Source organism: Acanthaster planci, linkage group LG02, assembly GCF_054643075.1.
Source record: "Acanthaster planci isolate LZ-2023a linkage group LG02, COTS_SCS, whole genome shotgun sequence".
NCBI classification, from domain to species: Eukaryota; Metazoa; Echinodermata; class Asteroidea; order Valvatida; family Acanthasteridae; genus Acanthaster; species Acanthaster planci.
In genome coordinates, this window is record NC_141778.1 from 11,359,615 (window position 1) to 11,383,387 (window position 23,773).

Consider the following 23,773-nt stretch of genomic DNA (forward strand, 5'->3'; position numbering starts at 1 on the left):
GGAGGCATTTGGGGGTTTTTGTTATCTCGTCGACCTTTCACCTGTCGACGTAAGCATAATGACGGAACATTCTGTTAAAGATTTATTTCATTTTGATTTCAATTCAGAACAGTTTACAAGCACATCACTGTAGCAATTATCAATTTGAATTAAGTTATTGCACATTACTCGATGAGTAACATTGGAAGGAATTCTGCTTTAAATGTACAGATTAAAATAAAACCACCAACTTCAGAATGTGGAAAGAGCTTACATAATACTGTACAATATAAAATTACTTGCAAATTCACACATTTTGCATCGTTTCGAACTATCTTAGGCTTTTTCAACAAAATAGCCCATAAAATGATAATGCACTGTTTCCCGAATGACTGAGATGTTCAAACTGATCTGCCTTAGGTGTAAAAAGGTACCTGCAAGTCTTCTTGAAATAATCGTTTAGATTACGATCTAAATCGAATCGAATTACAATCTTCCTATACTTCAGGGCAGAATATAAATATTTCCTTACTCTGTACAGTTTCGTCACTTCCACAATATAGGGATTACAGTGTGTATTATGTAGGCGATGTGAAGTTCAGCCTTTAAAAAAATTAATAGTCTTTAACAAAGAGAAATACGTACATTGTTAAATTTTTATGGTCGATATTTTGGAGATCTGTAGTGCTCCAAAAACAAATCTGTTCATAGAAATTTACTCTAGCTGGGAACTACTGAGGGTTTGGGATAACCAAAAAGCTCATAATCCAGCTTATAAAGGTCCCACAGTTTGGTCAACTGTAACTTATCCAGCTGCGAAAAATACTTGTGGAATGTCCCGCTGTCGGAACTGTTAGTCGGTCGGCTGTTTCCTGATGATAGGTACCGGACCTTGGAGGGAGCATTCAACAATTCCAATACGTACTGGGCGTCATCAGCGACGGTCTCCAGGTTACCAATGACGTCATATTTGATGGTGCAGGGGGAGCATAATTTGTACATCTCGGTCCAGTGGTCGCTGAAGTGGATGTCTGTCTCCACCTCGGCTCGTTCCGTGGGATGGGTTAGGTAGTCCACAAACTCTCTCCAGGTGGCGTTCTCGCCCGTCTGCAGGTCATGCTGCGACGGGTTCTTCTTGAACTTGGCCACGATCTGTCTGCCGAACCGGTGGAAGTGTTCATTACCCTGGTAGTATCCAACATCCTCGAACTTGTTCCGGTAGACGGAGAGCGCGCGACGGAAGGGCTCGCGGACGAAAACAAACTTGAGGTAGTTCTTGAGGCGGTGGGCCTGCTGCTCCGGAGTGTAAGAATTGAGGAACCTCAAGTTCGCCCTGAGATGGATCTCCTCTGAAGTTAATCCTTCTACCGTCTCCTTGTTGCCGTTCAGCACCATCAAGATGCGCTTCCAGTTACTGCAACCCACCTTGGGAACAAAGCAGTACATTGCCTTGTAATTGTCCACCACGTAGATGTGTTGCCTGGTGTACTTGGGCGGTTCGGCCTCAGATTTAATTTCGCGCCGTTCGCACGTACCTCTGAGGATGGCTCTCCGTCGGGCCTGTACCTCTCCTTGCGTCTTGAGAAAGTCAAGACTGGACGACTTGCTGAATTCTATCTGCTCCTGTGTTTTTCGCTGTTATGAAAAAGAGATGGCAGAATATGTGATTGAGTGTCTTGTGGGAAGAGAAATATAATGACGAGGTTCAACAGCAGTATAGTCTTGCCGTAAGATGCTTGAAGTGGATTAATCAATTACAAACAATCCCGCCTTGCACCACGACTACAACAGTTGCGCGAACTCTCTAAATACAAAAGACTGCAGAATAAACTCTCAAAAAGAGTGAGTGCCTAATATCAACCACTCTCAAAGACTGAAAACCACTCTAGAAAGAAAAGAGTGACAACCACTTCAAAAGAGTGAAATTTCCACACTTAAAAGGAGCCATGAGACACAACTCGAAAAAAAGTTGTCATACATACACGCAGATCCTCTGTTTGAGCGATTTTCACTCGTTGGGGGTAGTTTTCATTCCTTGTAAACTGGACTGTACTATTCGGGGTGGATTCACAAAGGGCTCACTCTTTCAGAAAGTTTTTCACTCGTTTGCCTTCAGACAGTAGGTATGAATATAGAGTCCTTCCCAACATTCGCTTTTCGGACATTTTTCTATGTAAAAACCTATAATGTGAGCTTAACAGGGCCAAGTATAGCGCAAGATTTTCCATTCTGTCGTCACCCATCCCGACACTGCAGTTGCACAGGTGGGCGAAACAATCACTTAATGAAGGAATAGTGTGAATACCCACCGGTTTGTTGGGTTGCATGGGCTTCCGGTGTGGCTTCTTCATGACTGCCTCTTTCCTCGGGTTGCCGTTACGGTTACCAATTGTTCCTTAAATGGACAGAATAAAGACTTAATTATTGAACTCCTGGACGTAGTTCGATTTCATTTCAGTAATTTGGGCGTGTAAGCAGCAATAATTGTTGATTTGTCGGGAGGATACGATAACGGATCGATATTCACATGTTTGGACTCTGAGATTGCACTTTCACTGTCGGAATTAATACACTACATTTTCTGTGCCCAACCTCAGGGAAACTGACCCTGTCGTAGATTGAGTGTTGTACAATGGTAATATTCTTGGAAGGAAACAAAGTAGGCCTCCTGTAACTTTTAGTGTAAGTGAAACTGTGCTGTACAGACCTATGACAAAAATGAAAGCGATCGATCACCGGTTAAGAAAGAACACGCAGTGTACAAAAGAATGGTAGGCTATATAGGCCTATTGCTTTCTGTATTACATGTGGAAAGAAAAATTACTCGAATTAGGAACTCCCTTGCTTAATCAATAATATAATTGAAGTATGCGGTGGCGCACCGAAGGGGGGGGGGGTCAGGAGGCCCGTTTTTAGCTTTCTGAACAAGGAAATAATCCAACATGTTGAACTTTTACCCGCGATATAGTTGTACATGTACTAGTACAACTCTGGTCCCTTTGACGTAACCGGGGGGGGGGGCTTTGAGGATCACGTACTACTGGACTGAAGTGTGGTTTCATTTTCTTTAATTTCCTTGTTGAGTGAGCTGTCTCTGACTTGGTTCTTATACTTTCTGTAATTGTTTGCATTTCCTTTTCGGTTCACATACCTTGCGATTTGTCCTGGTAGAAAGTGCGATACTCGACGAGGAGCAGACACGCAAGCAGGACGACGGCAGCCACTGCACTCCGGCGTATTTTACGATCCAGTCTCGCCATTTCCCGGCAGACTAACATGGGTCATCACAGGCAAGTGTTTTTTTCTTTTCTGGAAAAAAAGTACATCAGTCCTGTGCATAACATAATGGAGTGCATAAAATAAACCACAATTCATCTGCAAGCTCAGGTCATTATATCGACCGCATTTGGAATGCTACTACCAGATCTACAAACATGCAGGTTCAACTTCGATTACAGTTGGGGCAATCGTTTTTGCATATCTTGTCTGATAATTACTTATAAACTGTAAGTCCCCGATCGCTCTATGTTTACAACAACGGCCATTGTACACACGTGTTACCAGGGGCACAAAGTGACTTGTATGAAAAGTTATGCTGTCTGAAACATATCCTCACGAGGAGCTGAATAGTGTAGCAGCTGCAGGTGACAAACCAAAAGACCAACCAACTCGTCACGGCGGTGAGATTTCGAACAAGAATACTTAGCCTATGCACCGTACCGATGAGTGACTGTACCAGCATTTTATATACACGTACATTTAGGCCTACGTACAAGTCGGTTCCGACCTTTGCTGAACAATTCCGACCTTTGATCAATTAAAGGAGCCTGAAGCAGCGATCACACTAGAAAGCCTTGCTGACAAATGTAACTACTGAGAATCCATTCGTCTGTAGAATATTCGTCCAATCGTTAGTTGGACTGCAAAACGTCAAAATTTGCACCTGCTGTGATGATTTTTGAAGCAGTCTTTGGCACACAGGGTGCCGTGTTGGAGACAGTTGGCAACAGACAACTCTGTCGGTATTCCAATGAAGAACGGCTCATGTTTGCAGAACTTCCTACCCGCCGAAATTTAGCAAACAACCGTTTCGCTCCATTTCACGATTGCACATTGCAGGTACAGTTTAGCCTACCTGCATACTGACCTGTCTCTTTTAAAGACTTGTACAAATAATCGATTGATGCTGGGCCAGGCCAGTTAAAATTTCGGTTATCGCACTTAAATTGCACAATTTGGGGTGGGATTATATTCGATGTCAGCCCCATCGCCAGCTTCAGGCATTTACGGGGGCCACAGTATTTGCTAGAAGGCCGCACATCATAAGAACAAAATATTTTATATGTTTATGTTTTTTCGGGGGAATCCAGAAGTTGCATCTATTACTCTTGCATGGCGCCCTCTGCAGTTTGATGGGCGAGAAAGTCCAAGTCCTACTTGAGGCGTGGCGACTGAACAGTTTTTGGGGGCAGTGACCGGCAGCTGCTGCCACAGTGAACCCCCATGCACTGAAATTTGTAATCAAAACAAGGCTGACTGACCTGCAGAAATTACCAGCGACCATCTATCGTAAACGTTATCACAACAAAGAAGCGGAAATCCAGGTTGCTTCAGACTCCACATCGTAGGGACGAGTTTGTTCCTACAAAACGTCCAGCATTGTGCTGGACGTTACTAAACACTTTGTAACCACAGAGCAAGGAAATTTGGTCAAATTAATTTACACACTAACAATTAAATAATAGACAATCATGTAGATTCTAAGACCTTAAATATGAATTACTAACAGTATCGTGCAACTTGGAGCTCTAGGAAGTGGAGAAACCACGCAGGAGCGAAACAAAATGGGCAGGCAATATCAAAGTTTCAAAAAGTACATGTACATTTTCACACTATTTACCACACTTTCCAATATCAGAATGCACAAGGACAAGAGAGGCAAATAAAGGTATGAGACACATTTTAAAAAGCTGATAAAAAAAATTCACTTTGATATGATTCACATATTTATTCCTCTTACATGAGACTTTCACAGATGAAAAATATTCAGGATTTACGATTTTGAAGTAAAAATTGTCCAAATGTATAACAAAACACAGTAAATCTGTGAATCTCTGTGCTCTTATAAAGGGCACTGATAACATTATGATTAAAACGAGTATAAAGATAGTTTCAATCAAATTAATAAGAATGAGTAAGTTTTCGAGGTGTAAAGTATTATACTCCTCTGAGATTGAGCAATGTCTCCAGAGTTCATTGTTCTCAAGCTCTGTGGTATTCGAGGTATCGAGGGGGGGCACTTTTGTATCATTATGTACATTATGTTCTCACATGTTGACAGGCCATGTTTCAGCTTTTTGTTGGCACGATAACATTCCAGAGCCAGTTCCACACCATATCTGCCATCAGCTCACTAGACTCTAAGCAGAACGCGTGGGCTATTCCCCGCTTGCAGAGCCGAATGTCCCCCTCGGGGAACAACGCTCTCATGTCGTCGTAATAGTCGACGGGGCACCATCCGTCCGTTGCACCGTAGTAGAAGACGAGCTTGGGCAGGTGTTGGGCGATGGCATCCAGGTCTGGTTCCACCACTTCCCGCATCTCATGTGCTGCCATAGTGAGTGCGTTGTTGGCACAGCCAGGATTGAAAAGATTGAGGGCAGCATGGAAGGCGCATGTTGGAACCTGTTTAAAGAAAACAAAGAAACACAGGTACTCTCAAAACTATTTTCGACTGAGAAGAATTTTGATAACTGATGCCATGCGATGCACCTTAAGCACTTCGTTTAACAACCTTATCAATCGCCCTCTGGAGTGTAGCGACTGGGGAGTTTAATTCCAGTTGGCAAATAGAGCTTCAGTCTGCAAAGGAATCCAAAGTTAGTACATAAACGATATACATTGGCCATCAGCATTTCCCTGAACTACAACCATAGCCTACCATGGATCACTTAGTGAATCTTATGCAACAGGAGATTGGTTAACAAGCTACAAGTTGGCAAACTGACTCTTGCACACACCCCTACAAGAAAATGCCTTCGCTACGCCTATGCCTCCCTCCCTGAAAAGTGAAGAGGATTTCGGATTATGTCTTTGGTTTGTAACACCTGGCTGAGCCAACTTGTTCCTCTCTCTAGCTCTAAGACCCTCTAAGAATCCCTTGAAACCCTGTTGTTACGCAGTCATCACTTAGGATTGCTTTAATGATCCTTGTTCCAAAACAAAACACTAGCCTTTTTGTCTTTGAGGAACCAGTTGATCATCCGCCACTTGACCCAGTCTGAGAGGTAAGAGCCCAGAAAGACCACCAAGACTCCTAGCCAGCGGGCATAGCAGAGGAACGGAGCCAAGACAGTGCCGTTTGGGGAGGACCACATCCTCTCAATGGTCGGGAAGAGGAGGAGAGCCTTGAGGATGGGGAGAGTAGGGTGTCGCTTCATGACCTGGAGGATGATGTGGCAACCTGCAGAGAAGAGACAATAAGATGAAAGAGCTTCCATGTACATGTAGTGACAGAAGACCTGTGAGTAATGATAATTATCTATGGCCAGCTGTGAAGTGCACAGATAAGGCAAAAACATCTGCTTGTCTGACTGAAGAGACTGGCACAGTTTCCTCTGTACCCCATATCAACTGACGCAACTTCTTTTACAAAGCCTTTTTGAGAGGTGCTGACTGTACTCAGATCAGATTTTTTTCCTTTACATTTCATTCTCTGTCTATGAAGTTAGGAAGCTTAACATCTTTGAATATATCACCTCATATTACCTGACACAATTTTCTTTGGCACAAGCATCTTTTCAAAGGAAACTTAGAGCATTTTATATCTGCTTGTGTGACATCTTTCATAATCTTTCTGATACATCCTACAAATATCCACTTCCCCAACTCTTCTCACATGTCATGTATGTCTTGACGAAGCCCAACATTCCCAGGATTCTTATCATCAGCTGCTCACTGCTTCAGAAGTCACGTCTTCTTTTTACAAACTGCTGTTCAGACAACTTGTATCAAAGCTACCAGTGTTTTTCTTACCAATGGAATGACCGATGAGTACGATCCTTTTGTCTTTGGGCACAAAATCTTGGATGAATGCTGCTTTGTGGTCAATCTGGTCATCTAAACTGTATGTATCTGAAAAGAAGGTTATTGAACTCTTCCTTTTCAGTAGCAAATACACAATATCGGTGACAGAGTTAAAGAGGCACTGAAATGTATTGACAGTGGAACAGTATCAATCCAGGAAACAAAAGAACAGTTGTACTGAAATGTTCGTCTATAAACATTGTACCTGTGTTGTGTTCTTTAGGAAGTAATGTATGCCCAGCATGGGACACGCCCCACACAGATGCCCTGTATGCACTGGCCTTGTACAGTGTTTGCATAAAAACTTCATAGAAATCGACCACTCCAGGGTTACCTTGAACAGAGAATAGAACAGACTTTGTAAGTTATTCCACTCCAGGTCAGAAAGTTTTAATTGGCCTGCCTTAAAAATCCTGTCTTCCGGCAAAAGCCATGTCAGCAAGCGTGTTTTATTCCTCCCTGATGAATACATTGTAAAGCCGTTAAGTTAAGCCTGCTCATTTTCTTCTACCTGGAATGACTAGAAAAAGCACATCAAGGACATCGACGTCGCTTCTGTCATCATCAGAGTCACGCTTCTGGACTTTCATTATGCGAGTCTGGATGCCACGAACACTGATGTACTCTGCTGCACAGAAAATCTCATCCTTGTATTTGGTTGCCATGGCAACTGGGTTCATTGATGTTGGATTGATGGTGGGCTTGCTACGGTAATGAGTCCAATTCCTGGAAATTCGGAGATTCCTCGTAGCCCTAGGCCTAAATAACCAAAACAAGAGTCTCTCTCAACAACATGCTCAAGTTGACAGACTGGTTTAAAATTTACAAAGAGCTCATTGGAATCGTGTGAAGAGGCTTACAGTGTAGGACCGTAGTGTGTTTTATTCCTTCATGGTAGGACGCACCCCAGATATTCGGTAATCATAAAAAAATCATCCCTTTAAATTAATATGCTTCTCATCACTTCATTTGCTGTAGCAAGATGGCGGCACGTTAAAAGAGTACGGGGTAATTCACGTTCAGGCTAGTAACTTAGTAAAGTACCTCTCAGTCAGCGCCCGTTAAGGTAATGTTGTGTCTGGTTGGCCTCCGACAGGGAAACAAGGTTCATAGGGCCTGGTACTGTTGGTCAGTCCTCAGTGATGCCGAGGTGCCTGGATATATTACGTAATATTTGTCTCAAGGACGAGATTTTGTCTCAAGTCACGTTACGATACGCGTGTGCCGCGTGATGCAATATAGTCGGGCCCCCTTCCCATTTGCAGACCAATCATAATGATTGCACTAGGGATCCCAGACTGAAATTAAGTAACATTTTTATGGTGTACCTCGTATCTGTGTGTAGCAGTGTAGGCCCTACGTGTTTTAAGAAATTTATTTTGGTTCTTTGGCTCACATTGGTTCAGTTTTGGCGAGAGACAGTCTTGAAGAATGTACACAATTTGCCGAACATCGCAGATGGCGACCAGCCTGGGATCTGCGCAGATTGCTTCTCGCGGAATTCAGGTGACATGAAACTCTGAACTGCTCCCCGATCTGTTGAAACTAGGCCTACATCAACAGTACATGTACACGTACCGTTACATAGGGCCTACATCATGTATGAACACGTACATACATGTACTGTAGAAGGCACTAGCGCTAGCCAGCAATATATGTCATGTATGTTGGACGGTTGCATATAATGCAGCCTGCCAATGCCACCGTTCAAGGGTTGGTGAAGACATGTTTAGGCCTTTATGATATGTGTCGGCCGTAATGAGGGTTGAATCTGTCATCTAGCCTTCTAGTCTAGCCTACTAGTAGTACTACAGCACGAGTATGTGATGTACATGTGTACAATGTACATCATACATGTACACATGTTGCCAGGCCTAACTGAGGCCTCCTTCGAGAACTCAAAAGTCACTACTCCATCATACTTCAAGCCGATACCACCTGAATACAGTTAACTTGGATCCATAATGCTATGGAATGGATTTTAATAGACAGGTAGAACAAAGCTATTCAATGTAATTTTCCTGTGAGAGCAAACTTAAGTCTTGACTCGAGTAACATATAGGACCTAGCTCTTACAAAAGGTGGGACCAAGGTTTCAGAGCACAAGACCAAGTAGGTTTTGGAAAAGATGAGGTTTTTACTCCAAAATCTCTCACTCCCAGCTGTCGGTGATTGCTCCATTCATGCCGATTGTGTTTATCAGATTGCATATATGCGTTGAGCCCTTCAATACGTGTAGGCCTAGCTGTGCTTGCTCTGCATCTTGGTTTGACTATTTTTGGAGGTGGGGATTGTAACAATTACACAGCACAGCGCAAGTTGTGCATTAGTGTCCCAACGGCAGTCATGGAGTACATGAAAACAAGTAAAGGTTCTATCCCCCACCACCAAAAATAAACGAACCAAGATGCGGAGCAAGCCTGGCTATTTGTGGGCTAAATCTGACAAACACAATCAGCATGAATGGAATAATTGTTAGTAGGGTGGAAGCAAGTGATTGTTGAGTAAAAATCTTATTTTTTTTCCCAAAATACTTGGTCTCATGCTCTGAAACCCTGCTCCAACCTTTCCTAAGAGCAATAGGTTACTCAAATTTTCTGTGAATGAGAAAATTTGATTGAATAGCCTTGTTAACAGACATGTTAACATGCATGTAGCAACACTTAAGCCTGGGTTCCATATGGTCGTTTGTAATGCAGACGGTCTGCAAGATGTCAAGATGTAGACCGTCATAAATGAGACACGGTGCGACGTCATTCCGCCCCAAAAATCAACCAAAATGGCAGCCTAAACTCAGAAAACGATTTCCAAAAATGCCTTTTTTAGGTGGTAGTCTTTCCTCTTGGAGCCAAACTGATACTCTAGTTTGATGTAATTTGTTAAGGTCAGCTATTTTGTTGACGACTGGGGCTGCACGTGCTAGTACATGTAATCAGGAGAAAATTGACAAAATGAGTGATACTAAGCGAGAGAAACATTGTTGTACGCCCATCATGCCGGCGTGCGTGTTTGTAGAGACTTACTCAGCGACTCAACGCAGACAGTCGGCAAAGTTGAACTGGGCTCAACTTTAGCGATCCGTCTTGGGCTGGTTGATGTTATCATTGACACTTCTGTTTGACATGTTTCCATTTGACTGCGTTGCAGTTTGTGTCTTGATTGCTTTGTTCTCTGCGTTTCTTATGTCGATATGGAAACCCGGCTTTATATGTACAGTAGCCCCCCCCCACCTCCATCACGAAGTTCGTCTTTAAGAAATGTTGTGAATATGAATGTGAACAAATGTGCAATATCCCTTCTTCAGCTTTGCTGTCGTAGCATGGGCTGTCTGATGACTCAATCAGGAGGAAAGCACCATACAACGTGCAGCTCAAACTCAGAGTTAACATACTCCAGATGGGCGTACCTGAGAAGGGGGAGGGACAGTCAGCTGAACCAAGTCCAGAGACATGTCAGCACCGGTCAACCTAACCTGGTGAGAGTCTCATGCTAGTGGCGGCAGAAATACTGGTCCTTTTTCACAGTAATGCGCGTGCTCAGAACTATGCGAGCATGTGCAAAACCATGCGCACAGGTGCAGAACTGGCAAAAAAGACTAGTTTGTTTGCCACTGTCAAACATCTCAAAGTCTCCTGTCACATCGATAGTAGATGAAACATTTTGCCAAACCTTCATTTTCAAATTTTTTATGGATAACTATTTCCATAAGATTGTTCATTTTCTTTCTGAAATTCCATATTTTGTCCCAAACTGCATGACTTAAATATGTTTTATGTCATTCACATCTGAGTTTATGTAATACATGTCAAGTTGCTAACTGAAAAACTTGTTTTAAAACAAATTTTCTGAAGACTTTTTAAAAAACCCAGAGCAACTATAAGCTGCCCTTGATACCCAAAACTGATAAATGATATTGGAAACCTGTTTACATTCACAAGTTGAATCTGTTAGCACACAGAAGAGAATTTTATTTAAAGTGAATTTCATTTCAAATGGATTCTCCTGTTCCATGCATTTTTGGCTAAAATACCAAGTTTATGTACTTCCTCTAGCCCTGAACATATCGGTGAATTTTTGTTCCTATTTATGTCTGTGGCCAGGCTTTAGTCCGAAGGAGTGCAGTACTTCCCGAAAGTAAACCGACTCCCTTCAAACGATTGATGGAGAAAGCTGGAATCCCAGTACAGATGAGATACAACAGATTTGTGAGTACATTGTACATTACTGCTTCCGTCGGTATTCCAGGGTATAAATATTTATCACATCTTATAGACAAGTGGGTCACCTAAATCTGTTGTCAGGAATGTCAACTTTCTATCTGTAACTGTTATGGGCACTTCGGCCTTTTCGGTTTTGTAGTAAACACGATAACCTCAATTTCTTTTCCAGAAAATCAGAGTAGCTGGTCTCAACCTCTATACATCTTGTGTTGACAATATTGACTGTCACACTTTCTTCCGCGGTAAGTTTGAAACCGAAAACCAAAGCTTAATTAATTGCTTGGGAATCTGATTTTATAGTAGTTGCTCATGACATGAACCAGTTATAATGGTAACAGCAAATCCACAATCATTTGAACCCGTCAACCCCGTTGATAATTTTTATGGAAATGGCGCATTATCAATTTCAATTATTATTATTATTATTTTCTTCTTGGAGAAACACCATTTTCTGTACTCCCTATTTAGAAACAGGGTTAGAACTCGATCATAAAGGCCCCTTTCCCCAAGCTGCCAACTGTTTTGGTGAGCTGGATGCTTCTGCCGTAAATGATATAACACTGCGCAAATGATGATCAGTTTGAAGGATTTTAGTAACAGGGCTTTCTCAACGTCTCATTGGTGCCTTTTTTATTTCAGCATGTGGAATGCCGGACACCTTATTCTCATGGTTCCTAGTCACAGAGCTTCATGTATGGTAAGATGGTCTGCTCCAAGGAAAGTTAATCAATTATGCAAGTGGTTACGTTGAGATGGCTACACTTTGCTCTCGGCAGTAGGCTAAATCGTGTCCCTATTTGTTATCGGCATGGTTGATAGCCAAGTCCTTGAAGACTATCGCTCAGGCCCGTAGTTTCATTATTGTGCATATCTTCTATGAAATGAAAATGTAAGTTAGATGCTCATTTGGAGACCCTTGCCCATCTGGTTATCTCTGAGGTAACGCTGCTCAAAGTGACTGACTGTTTTGGGCTTCTTCTAGGATGTGTATGGTGCGTTTGAAGCAGGAAGGACAAGAAGGAAAGTACATGGTGCATTACCTCATCATGTCCATGTGGCATGACATTCAAGAGAGAGGTCGGGTCATGGGGGTGAGTATCATGGGACGCGATGGTGAAAGTAGGATGGATGAGGTTGTGGGGATAGGAGGAGGGAAGGGATGGGGAAGATTTGGAGACAGGTGGAGTGTGGTGATTCACCCCATGTTCCTTGGGTACAGAATCAAGATGGGAGGTCTGAGTATTGGCAGTGGGAGGAATTGGTCGGAGAGGTGAGAGATGGACGAAGAAGGTGGGCTCAACCACTTCGGGACGGGGGCATTTATGAATGTTGATTCTGCTGGGCCAGAGTATTATTCATTTTTTTCTGTTTTCAAAATGTTTTTAAAATTCATGTCTTCATTTACTAGAGACTTACACCCACATGAATGATGGTCTGGTTTCTACTCTAATCTGCCAGACAAAATCTATTGACGCCTGAGTATTTCAGCCAGGCCTGCCGCATTGTAAAAAGATCCCAGATTGTGCAGTGTTACGTAATTTTTCTTTTGTTCTTGAAATTGGCACATTGCACTGCAGCTGTCTTTTCACTAGGGGCCAGATTAACATGCAGCGGTACAGTGTGGCTCATCTGTGCGGTGGTGGATTATCCCCAGTGTTGACAGTTAAAAAATGTAGCTAATTCCCAGCAGCCTGGTCTTTTGTTGCAAATGCGTCTCTTGTTACAAGGCCCAGTTCCCTTTGTCTAATTTCGGACACCCCGGCTGTGCATATAAAGAATACGTTTCCGACACTGAGACAAGGGACACTGGGGAGGAGTGACATGTTGTAGGAAAGGAAGAATGTAGCGATCCATTCCTTGCCCAAGTGGTACGGTATCATGAGGGTTGAGGTCACGGGTAGAAAATTGGTACAGGGGAAGGAAGAGGTGGGATGTGGGGTTGAAGGCAGGGTACGGGGCATGGATAAATGATTTGGGGGTGAAGGCGTTGGGGTTGAACCAAGGTTGTATTGAAATAGTTAGCGCCAGATCATCCCCATGAAAAGAAACTAACCTTGCAGTTGTGTTAGATGTTAGATTCTGAGTTCGTTCTTCTGTTTGTTTTTTAGATTCCTTCCATCAAAATGAAGGAGAGCTTGTCCAAGATGGTTGAACAATTCAATGCAGCATTGTTTGGTTATGATGAGGTGAGCGCACTGAACAATGCTGACAATTATTTTGTTACGAATATTTTTCTCTTTGATGGAAAATAAAGCTGAAATATACTAACACCAGTATGTTCCAGTGTTCACCACATACCGACTGTTGGATGTAGTTGTCACTGTAACCTTAATTTGCCAAATATGTCAATAACTTGATTCTGACAAACTGGGTAGCTGGTCTACATCTTGATAGCCGAATTAATGGTGTCCTATACATGTATGTGATATATTTGACACACAACATATCGATGTGTCAAGGGTAGACTTTGTCTACAAGGTATGTCAGTTTGTTGTGCACCAACTACCGGTGATAAGATGTATCCATTCTCGGTGCGACCGATGTGAGAAAATGCTGCGGTGGATGCCGTGTTATCTAGCTGGTTGCAGGAGTGTTGGACATCATCTGTGACTTGAGATGATATGAGCCAGTGATCTTCCACTCTGAATTTCTTCTCTCAGGGTCTGCTTTCCAACGATAGTGTTCTAGCCGGTGCACTCTGGCGGAATCTTTTTGTCAGGCGGGACATTGAACCAGAGCAGCTTGCAGACATGGTGGAGTACATCAGGCAACAGGTCAGTGACCTGACATTCCCAGATACCAAGGAATTCCACAGAGAGGTTCAGAAGAATTCACAGGATTCCAAAAGGCACAACCTTGACAGGATAAACAAACATTCGATGGGATGTGATGTCCTTTGAAAGTTTAAATCAACAGAATGTGCTGTTGAGGATTTTGGAGGATTGAAAACAGGCTCTTTGCACAAATGCTAAGGAAATCTTAGTGAAAGACGTTTTCATTAGGACAAGAAAAATACCCCACAAAATAGACTTAACTTTCTAGTCCATGCTTGCCAAAAATGACCAGTGAGTCATATCAACAATTGTAACAAGGACAAGAATAAAATATCAAATCAATGCTCTGATTTATATAATTGCCGAGCTTTCGGTAACTGAGTACCTTCTTTAGGGCAAGCGGATCTGAACTGAATCTACTTGCCCTGAAGAAGGTAGTCAGTTACTGAAAGCTTGACAATCACGTATTTCAGAGCACTGATTTGATATTATATTCTTGTCGTTGTTCTGATCCCAATGCTACGCAGCCCTTCCATATTTCTCATATCAACAGTTGTGTTGGTTCCTAAAGCTAGCACAAGCTCCTTGTCTGCTTGGTTTGACAGGTACAGTATTTGGAAACGCTGGACTCTGCTCAACTGCTTCAAGTGGGACGGATAAAATGGCGGCCGTTTAAAGGGATAGTCCCAGACAAGTCAGTTGCACTACCGAAAGCCAGCAGCATTGAGGAGGAACTTGATATCCCTGAAGTTGACAAGATTGGAGCTCAGTAGGACACAGCTGTGCCACTGTGAGGGTCAAACTTTGAAAAAATCACTTGGTCTCAAGAGATCGTTTTGACATGTAGTGATGTTTTGTAAACATCGGAGTGGCAATGCACAGCATTATTATGATTTAAATTGCTGGGTGCCTTTCATCCTCTACAACACGCCATAGAATCTGTGAACCATGCCTTCAGGAACAAGACCAAGATGGCTGCTAGTTACATCAAGAAAGGGGCTTGACAAATACAGGATGTGGTTAGTTGCCAATGAGCCACTTGTGGCTCAGCTTTATTTCAGTACAGCAGTGTCCTTGTTGATTTTAAAAAGTGACCATGTGATCGTCATGTGATGAAGAGCTTGGTAACCATCAGAGGTGCTTGTCTGCTAAGTAGCGTGGAGACAGGGCACCTTTGGGTGCAAGTCTTGGTGATACATGACCACTGTTTTATCCTATTAAAGGGAATCACCTCTTGTTATGCAAAGTGCTGAAGTTCATTTGTCCCAAAAGTTTGCAAGTTAGTGGAAGTTTAATTACATGTAACCCTAATTCTGTGGTTTAGTTGAACATCAAGTTGAAATCGGAGGGTTAAGCCCTGTTAGTGTTAGGGCTTGTGTTTTCACGACTCAGCTCTGCTGTCACATTATTATTCGGTGTGACCTTTCCCAAGCTGCAGCTACACTTGATCGAGAACATGAAATATGCAAACCAATGAAGGTGTGCACGATGAACTTCACTTGACATTAAATATTCTATTGGCATCTCGTTGCAAAGCGTATTAATTATTAAGTCACTAAATATTTACTCGATGCATTTGCTCTGTCCCTGCTGACAGAAAAATTCACTCACATCATAGCTTCAATGCATACTGAGTGAGACTGGTCAAAATGTAACAGTGGATTTTACAAGAATATATTTGTCCCAGATGTGAGCCCGGACTGGTAGTAGAAATGGTGAACTGTTTTGTACAAAATGTCACAAGTCTTGCACTGCTAGGTTTGGGTCAGCTACAGGTGTACACGTACATGTATATCAAGTACATTTACAGCTTCTGATATAAGGCATCGCCTTACGATTGGACAATTTTTCAAACTTGCGCACCCATAAGTACTGTGTGCTAGGATTCGTAAATAAAGGACTCATTCATTTTAACGGATATTGAAAGCTGTTATTTCTGCCCTGTTTGTCCATTCAAAGAACCAGAAAGTACAGCACAAAAGATGCCAGACTATGATCGTAACAAAACAGCCGAATGACATAGGCATTTTGAAATGCAATTTCCATTAAAATCCTTCCTTCACGCTTTGGAAACAGGTTTACTTGAGTACATAATACACCTCTGTAAGTAACATGAAGCTGGTGAACTGCAGACTCGATTGTGTCCTACACTGTAAACACTCTGGTGCTAAAATCAACACTTTTGGGTGTTATCAGATGACCACACCATAGGGTGTTACTTTAACACTGATGATGTTACTTTGCACACCTACATGTACAAGTGTTACAGTGCACTAGAAGGTGTTACAAGTAGCAGCAAATAACACCAAAATTTTAACACCAGTGAAAAGTGTTGGTATAGTTTTCTGGTAACACCGCGGGTGTTAAATTTAACCCCCCAGTTTTTGCAGTGTAATTCCATATTTCAAGGATTGTTCCATTTAAAGATCTTCATAAATATAACAGCTTACCAGTTCTAAAACATATCCTCATCTCAGATCAAAACTGGTTCTGTAAAAAGCACCGTACATTGAACATTCATAATAACTAACACGATGATGATGAAAAAAAACTTTAAATATGACTGATCTACGTCCTAAAAAGTAGGAATCAACTATTATTAACAATTGTAGGTTACCAAGTGAGTTGAACTTAATGCATGACTTACCCTTTTGATTTTAACTGTTGACATTTGTACATGTGTACTTATAGATGTGTATTGGTGTTTTTGAGAAATAAAGTGTTCTTTTCCAAGTGAATCCAGTTTGATTTCATTGTCGACTAACTGTGTGGTGTAAATTTTCTAATTTTCACCTCCCCTGAGTCGTGTCTCAGTTAACTGTTAAATGAAATACACTTTAGTTAAGGCCTGTACATTGAGCAATATAATGAAAATGTACACTTTAATCAAAAGCTTGCTTCGAGCAATAGGTTTTTTTAAAATACACAGCAGTTAAGGCCTACGTACATGTAGAGCAGTAGGCCTATAATGAAAGCAGAATCTTCGGTTGGATCTTTATTTAGGTCTTTTCTTTTTACGTCGATTGTCGTGTTTTTTTTTGACAAGTACACGTAGGTGCTAAAACTATGGCTTGCCGTCGGTATAGAAATAATATAATTCACAAAGTGTTAAAAATCTCACGCAGCTGTCAGAACACCATGGTAACAATATACTAAGTGAGAGTTCAACCCTCTGTAAAATTAATGGAACAGATGCCCATTTTGAACGAATTTGAAGTAAAATCGAAAACCAACAGAAAGGTGATATTTCTGCGAACTGTGGCCAACCTTACATGCCATTTGTAGGTGATGAGAGTGGTGTAAGGTTCCTGTGCCCCCCCCGGTCCGCTTGTTGAACTCCATTAATCTCTTTGGTGGTCGAGAAAGTTCATAGCTTTATTTTGGGGCTTTCAGAAAAACAAGTAACACTGGGACCGATATTAAGCAACTTGCCTCTCAAATTTGGTACATCGTTCAACCAAAATTTGATTGGACCCGTTTGTTTAAATTTTCTGGCCACGACTCTTCTCGAAGTTCATTTCTTCAATAACTTGTTGTGTGTAAGCTGAATCGTGATCATTTATTTTCGGTTATATTAATATTTCCCCAAATTTTTCACATGTTCTCGAAATCGAACGTCACTCACCGAAAAACGTAAACTTGACGCAAAATAGAAATTTACAGCTTATGATGTAAATTTACAGATTCTAAATAGAATTCTATTCTAAATAGAATCTGTCGCTGTACAAACTACAGTTATTTTTCGAAATGTCAATCATTTTTCTTGTTTGTACTGGTGTACTGTCTAGTTTCAGCACTGAATACGCTGAAAACATCTCACGGTAAGATAAAGATCATAACTGCGCAAGAAAGAGGTACTATACAAAAGATATAACATGTAATTGCCACTGTTTTCAGCAAAAGTTATCTTTCCTATTAAAAAGAAAGTATCGTGTGAAAAGCAAAGGTAACAAACTTATATCTGAAGTCAGTGTAGACCTATATTGTGTATCTGGGACCTCCAATACAAGAAAAGAAAAGCGAAAACTGATTATCAACATATAAATGAAACAGCCCAGATGACCAAAACTTCCTCTCTCCGACTTGAAGCCTCAGATGTGGGCGCTAACACATTCATTTTCAATTGAAAACATCGTTCATTGTATACATCATATTTTGTTAGTGAACTTTGTTTTCTTCGTCCGATTCCCATAAGTCGGGTTACGTGCTCCATCGCACAGTCTTTATTCACTGGGCATGATGAATGCCCAGTATTTTAGATGATTTTAAAAAGTGTATCACAACATCCGACTATAGGGGCTATTTCGTAGAAATCACTACACGTTTGTGATAATGACTTGCTCATGCGTGACTTGTTCCCACTCCACAATTCGCATGCTACTCGCTCTTTGCACGCTGCCGCCATAGGCACGCAGAGCCTCGATCTGGCAGCTTGTACAATTGCGTCATAATCGCGTCAACGCAGCTTTCTCAAATACATGTATTGTCAAATTGCATGGTATAGGGGCCGATGCAGCACGTGCAGAATTACTAAGCAACATACGCAAGAATCACTGAACCGGCTTGTGTAAAGATCGAGATCGAGGCTTTACATGCCCATGGCAGCAGCAAGCAGAGTTTGCAACACGTTAGCCAATCACGACGCGCGAAATCTGTCGACAGAATGCGCGTATCGTGAGTGGCCAACGCGTTGCTAACTCTCAGAGGCACACTATTGTGAATTGCCCGTATTGCTCTGCCCAGTTAAACAGATATCCCACGCCTAACGGGTTTTTGGGTGGGCACCTTTTGTCACATGAGAATCATTATGCCAGTGAAATTTCCGAAATCGCTACTTGCTGTGACGTTTACCAGGTAATCGATTATGTCATCAATCAGTGTCGGATCGTTTTCGGACGATGGTTGATGGGATACCAGTGATTGTCCCGTGACGCCGGGTGCGTCTGTGGCAAGGCGGTCTTGACCAAGCAGATCGCTGTCTTGGATCATGAGGAACAATGTGAAGTCCAGCACAGGTCTTGCAATTTCGGAGATTGAAATGTTTGATTGTCTGTTAAATAATATTAAAGGTCAACAGTATTAAGTTTAGACGGAAAACATATTTTTTGTTAGTAAATATTAAGGAAGCCAACACTTGTAAAATTGAAATTATAACCGACGAGCAAGGGCTTATCAGTTATATATTTTGAGTTTCAACTCAAAGACAAATTCACATACCTGATCCCATCCACTGTGGTCTTCTCGTAGAAGTCCTGAAATCGCTCGCTATTCTGAAAAGTTGCGTTCACCTATGAACAGAAAAAAAAAGAAAAAGTTCACCGAATTCAATTGTCAACACTTTTCAGAGACTTCACATCAAGAAGTTTGCAAGAAGTATTAGGAATTAAAGTCTGATATGATTAGTTCTCGCCACAGAATCGCGAAATAGCCTTTGGTTGACATGCTGAATCTCGATTTCCATCGTTCATGATAAAAAAAAATGAGGGCTAAAATCGTAAATGATGTTGTCGCTATGAATGAGAAAGATTGCAAGGAAAAAGACAAAACATTGAGACGAAATGCCTTAGTTTTGAAGCAAGTCCATCGTCGGTCTTGGGGCTAGTTGAAGACTTACCGTACTTATGAACTCCTGGCTGAAACGTTGATAATCGATCGAACTGTTGTCTGCGTACGAGACTTTGTACAGCCGATTAGTGATGCTGAAAACGCCGTCTAGCGATGCTGGTGATTTGTGTCCTTAAATCAGATACAGTAAACAATGTGTGCAATTTCAAATGTGCAGAGAATCATGGTTCAGAGTCATGGGCAAAGACAAACCTATGGATATCTACATGTACGTGTATATCATAATACTTACCGGTCATCGTCTTTGCTTCACCATCATCACCTGAACCTATGCAAACCAACACAAAAAAACATGTTGAACAAAATTTTAAAACGCCTGTTTACACCGTTTGCATACAACATGAAGTGAATTATTGCTTTGTGTGATGGAAAAGAAGTGTGATCACAGATTTTACATCGTTAAAGAATACACGCTGTAATTAAAACAGGTGAGTGGAAATGGGCCGAGATACGAGATGAGAAAAATCATGCTTTCACAGACAAAAAGGATTTAGAAACATATTCAAAACGTTGTATGTGAAATTCTTAATTTTGAAATCAGACAAAAAGTTATTAAAAAAATAAAAACGTCAGTATTTTCCATATAGTGGGAGGGAAAATAAAGTGACTTTGAAGTACAGGACTGATGAGAAGAAAAGTATTTTTTCCCCTGAAACTAACCACTCAGGATTATGAAGCCAACCACAAGAATGACAGCGATAATGGACGTGGTCATTATGATAATCATGGCCTTGCATTGGACCGAGTGAACGGCACGATTGTATCCCGCCGGGGCCGGCTGTCGCTGGTAGTCCATTGGTTCCACCTCGTTCTTGAACTTTGGTGGCTGGGACGAGCCGCCTTTTCTCAGTGCTGGCTTAGTCGGTTCGTACTGATCGGGGCTGGTGCTGCGGGAGCTGGCCGGTCCTTCGCAAGAGACCAGCGACGGGGTCCGGGCTGGCTTCTCCGGGGTCGCCTTGTCGAAACTCCCGTCTTCGTCGTCTATTTTCACGCCGCTGTCAAGGTCGCCTTTGACATCCGGGGATGCGTCCCCGGGCTGCGGAGTCACCGCGATGACCCTCGGCTGCACAGGGGGTGTGGACACACTTTCCCCTGGCTTGGCATCCTCGCCATCCTCGCTTGGGTCCAGCTCCTGGGGTAAGTTAACACTTGGACTTTCCTGTCCGAGAGGTGAATTTTCCTCTGCCTCTTCCTGTGGATCGTCAGGGGCGTTTCCTTCCTGCTGGACCTCGTCCTGTGAGTCACCAACATCTGCGTCTTCTGTGACTGTTGATGGACAGTCAACCGACGGAGAGGGCACACGTGCCTGTGAATCGCTTCGAGGAATCTCCTCCAAAGAGATGCATTCATTGATCTAAGGTTTAAACGATCATAGGACTATAAAGATTATGACATTTTATTCGAAGGGCCATCCATGCATGCAGGACCAGGGCCAGTGGCATCATGACCCGCGGAGGCATGCTGTACGAAGGCAAGACTAACCAAAAAATGGAGTCTTGTGAAAGCAGTTTTGCCGAATGTCTTTCCAATCAAATTTAATTGCCTAACTGGATAACCCCAAGTTGTCACGGCTCTTGAATGTTTAATTTGTGTGATATAAAAACGCCATAAAAGATATACCACTGATGAAAACAACCCCCCTACAAATTCAAGTGCTATGAAGCCATTTAAGCTGTTGGGTCAAAAATATCAAGTTCCTCTTATTGCTAACATTGCATTCTGGTTTTGAAAAATGTGGCTGAACACTGGTTATCTAAACATGAGCTAACATGTAATGATGCAGGATAATGCGTATAGATACAGCGCAGTTTGAACGGTTTCTGACCGTGAAGACTACAGTATCATCGAAAGAGACGCTTGCAGAAAATCGATATCTCTCCCAAAGAGCATGTTACACGTATCGAGCGAGGAAGCGTTACCATAGCAACTAAGATGGTTGGAAAAACGTTGATGCTACGTCTTACAAATACGAGGCCATGTATGGTGTACAGAATTTATCCAGAAGGCTTTTGCAATAAAATTTAAGGGAAAATTTAAATAGAGGGAAAATGAAAAAAAAAAAACAACAACAACAACATACATTTGACGACCAACTTCAAACCTGTTGACACCTAAACCATTTCCCACTCCATTCACGGTATACCACTTTCGACTGGCATACATGCTACGTATCTCTTATCAGGTTTTTGAGACCAGTAAAAGGAAGTTTTCTCGCAAGACCCCATCCTCCCCTCCGGGGGACGGGGACATGCTCAATACTGGAAGATTGGTAGAGAGAGGCTTGTGGAGCCCTTTCTCAGAAACAAAATTGGGGACACCTTAATCTGCAGTTTCAGCCGGCCAAAGAATTATAATTATGAACCGATGTTATTGAATATCACTTGCCATTTTCAAAACGGTAATAAAAATTGTTTCTCAGCTTACACAGCTGCAAGTATTGATTTTAAATAATACCCCAGCCACGTAGTCACACTCATTTCCCCATCATGACCTCTCTCCGATAATGATATTTGTCTACCAAGAGCAAATATTGTTGAGTTTGGTTTGTGCGACTTAATTTTGTGTGTCTTTCAGAGCAAGTGACGCAGATGTGAGGCAGGGATAGCCCGATATAAGATGTCGAAAGAAGAGGCAACTGCTGAATGTGTATAACGTAATCGCAATAGCGTAGCGTAATCGCAACCGCAATAGCCTCAAAGTGCCAGTTTATTTTGACCCATTTCACTGAGGTGTGGGCGGAGCCTGACGGATTTCACCCCCTCCCCTACCGAAAACTGGGCCACGTTCAATATTTAGGAAAATTTGCATACCCGCAGTATGTGTTGTTTGAACTCAGTAAGACATTTTTATTGTTATGGTCATTTGAAGTTCAAAGTTACGCGCTTGGCAGCCCGCGTGCATTGAGCACCGTATTTGGAAAGTATACATTTTCGGCGGAGTTGCCTTTTAAGTTGGAAAAATGAGCGCTGCGCAATATTTATGTCAAAATGACCACAAAAAGTTATTCTAAGAATGCCTGTAATCTGAACTCCTTAAAATATGCGCTGCGGAGATATCGAAGATGTCTGGGCAGATTTCGCCCCGGCACTTTTAGAATGAATGAATACTAAGAATAAGAATGTTTGGGTCACGTCTTGTTTTTTGGGGTTTTTTTTGCATGTTAGTAATCCAACACTGCCACTTCGGGGGGGAGGCTAATACGTACCTCGTTGACGTCTTCCATTATCTTGCGCTTGTCAGTCCTGTTACGATCGAATCAGAGCATCTTTTGTGACAAAAGTGACTTCCTTCTGTCCTAAGAGTTCAAAGTGAATTTATGGGCCCACCTCGTCAGAACTGCAAGAAACTAGACGGCTACGTTAATGTTTTGACCTAGCTGCTCATTGGGGTAGCAAAGGGTCTTCTGGATTTGCTGATGCCTCCAGAAAAATGTATCAAATGGTATTTAGTCGACTACATGATCATCAAGCTTGTTTCATTTTTGCCTAGTGTAGGATTAGGTGTGGATAAGGGATACCGACAAGAAGATAATAATCACATCACATTCGGGTGATCTAGTCCGAGTCTTCCGTAGCTGCGACGATCACGCTTCCGCTGTACACTCTGTATTTACATGTATTTTACAGTCTGTTCAAGCACCAACCTGTTGCTCACGCGGTTGGCATGGCTGAGCCTACGTCACGGATCATGAGATCCACGATGGCACAGTGCAGAAAAAAAAACCGACCACAAATTGCGTCATCAGGCCACTGGGGGCTGCCTTTAATATGGTGTCAGTTTTGCCTTTAAGGTCAGGAGAAGACGTTGAATGAAATCCTTCAGGCCAAAAAGCTTCTCATCACCCCCTCCTTTTCCATGGCAACGGTGTTCAGTTCCTGAATGGTATACTAGCGCGCTTACGACTTTATTACTATTGTATATATTCCAGCGTGTCATTAGGCTCCGGGCATATATAGGCACAAACAAACAGCGACACATTTTTTCTTCTTTCTACTTTGCAAGAACAAGTAATTGTTGAGTGGCGCTTCATGCAGTACCTAATTACATAATTGAATGGAATGACTGGATATATCAAAAACAAATTTCGTC

General features: G+C 42.1%; 4 protein-coding genes across 7 annotated transcripts; 1 reads left to right on the plus strand and 3 right to left on the minus strand.

The window, feature by feature from the left end:
• Window positions 1-69: 69 nt before the first annotated feature.
• Window positions 70-3,270, minus strand: LOC110978328 (carbohydrate sulfotransferase 11-like). The gene is made up of 3 exons (XM_087131595.1): window positions 3,131-3,270; window positions 2,289-2,374; window positions 70-1,614 (listed from the first exon to the last, which is right to left on the minus strand). The coding sequence occupies exons 1-3, from the start codon at window positions 3,255-3,257 to the stop codon at window positions 700-702; spliced, it is 1,128 nt and encodes a 375-aa protein (XP_086987721.1). The 5' UTR covers window positions 3,258-3,270; the 3' UTR covers window positions 70-699.
• uqcc1 (ubiquinol-cytochrome c reductase complex assembly factor 1) lies at window positions 3,131-16,797 on the plus strand. 2 transcript variants are annotated; one of them, XM_022233253.2, is made up of 9 exons: window positions 3,131-3,269; window positions 10,370-10,540; window positions 11,166-11,270; window positions 11,455-11,527; window positions 11,925-11,982; window positions 12,268-12,376; window positions 13,394-13,471; window positions 13,946-14,059; window positions 14,665-16,797. In XM_022233253.2, exons 2-9 carry the CDS (start codon window positions 10,385-10,387, stop codon window positions 14,830-14,832), a joined length of 861 nt encoding a protein of 286 aa, XP_022088945.1. In that variant the 5' UTR covers window positions 3,131-3,269; window positions 10,370-10,384; the 3' UTR covers window positions 14,833-16,797. The 2 variants fall into 2 exon arrangements, with proteins under 2 accessions (XP_022088945.1, XP_022088942.2); XM_022233250.2 differs by lacking the exon at window positions 3,131-3,269 and adding an exon at window positions 8,430-8,571.
• ldah (lipid droplet associated hydrolase) lies at window positions 3,787-8,481 on the minus strand. 3 transcript variants are annotated; one of them, XM_087131607.1, is made up of 6 exons: window positions 8,394-8,481; window positions 7,577-7,824; window positions 7,271-7,399; window positions 7,015-7,113; window positions 6,213-6,442; window positions 3,787-5,664 (listed from the first exon to the last, which is right to left on the minus strand). In XM_087131607.1, exons 2-6 carry the CDS (start codon window positions 7,743-7,745, stop codon window positions 5,329-5,331), a joined length of 963 nt encoding a protein of 320 aa, XP_086987733.1. In that variant the 5' UTR covers window positions 7,746-7,824; window positions 8,394-8,481; the 3' UTR covers window positions 3,787-5,328. The 3 variants fall into 3 exon arrangements, with proteins under 3 accessions (XP_086987733.1, XP_086987730.1, XP_022088941.2); XM_087131604.1 differs by lacking the exon at window positions 8,394-8,481 and adding an exon at window positions 8,110-8,326; XM_022233249.2 differs by lacking the exon at window positions 8,394-8,481 and adding an exon at window positions 7,926-8,070.
• On the minus strand, window positions 14,869-23,652 carry LOC110978326 (uncharacterized). The gene is made up of 6 exons (XM_022233240.2): window positions 22,890-23,652; window positions 20,345-21,038; window positions 19,917-19,952; window positions 19,674-19,795; window positions 19,277-19,347; window positions 14,869-19,109 (listed from the first exon to the last, which is right to left on the minus strand). Exons 1-6 carry the CDS (start codon window positions 22,905-22,907, stop codon window positions 18,851-18,853), a joined length of 1,200 nt encoding a protein of 399 aa, XP_022088932.2. The 5' UTR covers window positions 22,908-23,652; the 3' UTR covers window positions 14,869-18,850.
• Window positions 23,653-23,773: the final 121 nt, after the last annotated feature.

Coding starts and splice junctions, on each gene's coding strand:
- LOC110978328 (XM_087131595.1), bottom strand. CDS start 3,257: ATGTTAGTCTGCCGGGAAATGGCGAGACTGGATCGTAAAATACGCCGG. Junction 2,375..3,130: donor CTACCAGGACAAATCGCAAG/GTATGTGAACCG, acceptor TGTCCATTTAAG/GAACAATTGGTAACCGTAAC. Junction 1,615..2,288: donor CCATGCAACCCAACAAACCG/GTGGGTATTCAC, acceptor TTTTCATAACAG/CGAAAAACACAGGAGCAGAT.
- LOC110978326 (XM_022233240.2), bottom strand. Junction 19,348..19,673: donor GCCAGGAGTTCATAAGTACG/GTAAGTCTTCAA, acceptor TTCTGTTCATAG/GTGAACGCAACTTTTCAGAA. Junction 19,110..19,276: donor ACCACAGTGGATGGGATCAG/GTATGTGAATTT, acceptor ATTATTTAACAG/ACAATCAAACATTTCAATCT.
- uqcc1 (XM_022233250.2), top strand. CDS start 8,497: ATGTACACAATTTGCCGAACATCGCAGATGGCGACCAGCCTGGGATCT. Junction 10,541..11,165: donor GCACCGGTCAACCTAACCTG/GTGAGAGTCTCA, acceptor GTCTGTGGCCAG/GCTTTAGTCCGAAGGAGTGC. Junction 13,472..13,945: donor CATTGTTTGGTTATGATGAG/GTGAGCGCACTG, acceptor TTCTTCTCTCAG/GGTCTGCTTTCCAACGATAG.
- ldah (XM_087131607.1), bottom strand. CDS start 7,745: ATGAACCCAGTTGCCATGGCAACCAAATACAAGGATGAGATTTTCTGT. Junction 7,400..7,576: donor GCTTTTTCTAGTCATTCCAG/GTAGAAGAAAAT, acceptor TCTCTGTTCAAG/GTAACCCTGGAGTGGTCGAT. Junction 6,443..7,014: donor ACTCATCGGTCATTCCATTG/GTAAGAAAAACA, acceptor TCTTCTCTGCAG/GTTGCCACATCATCCTCCAG.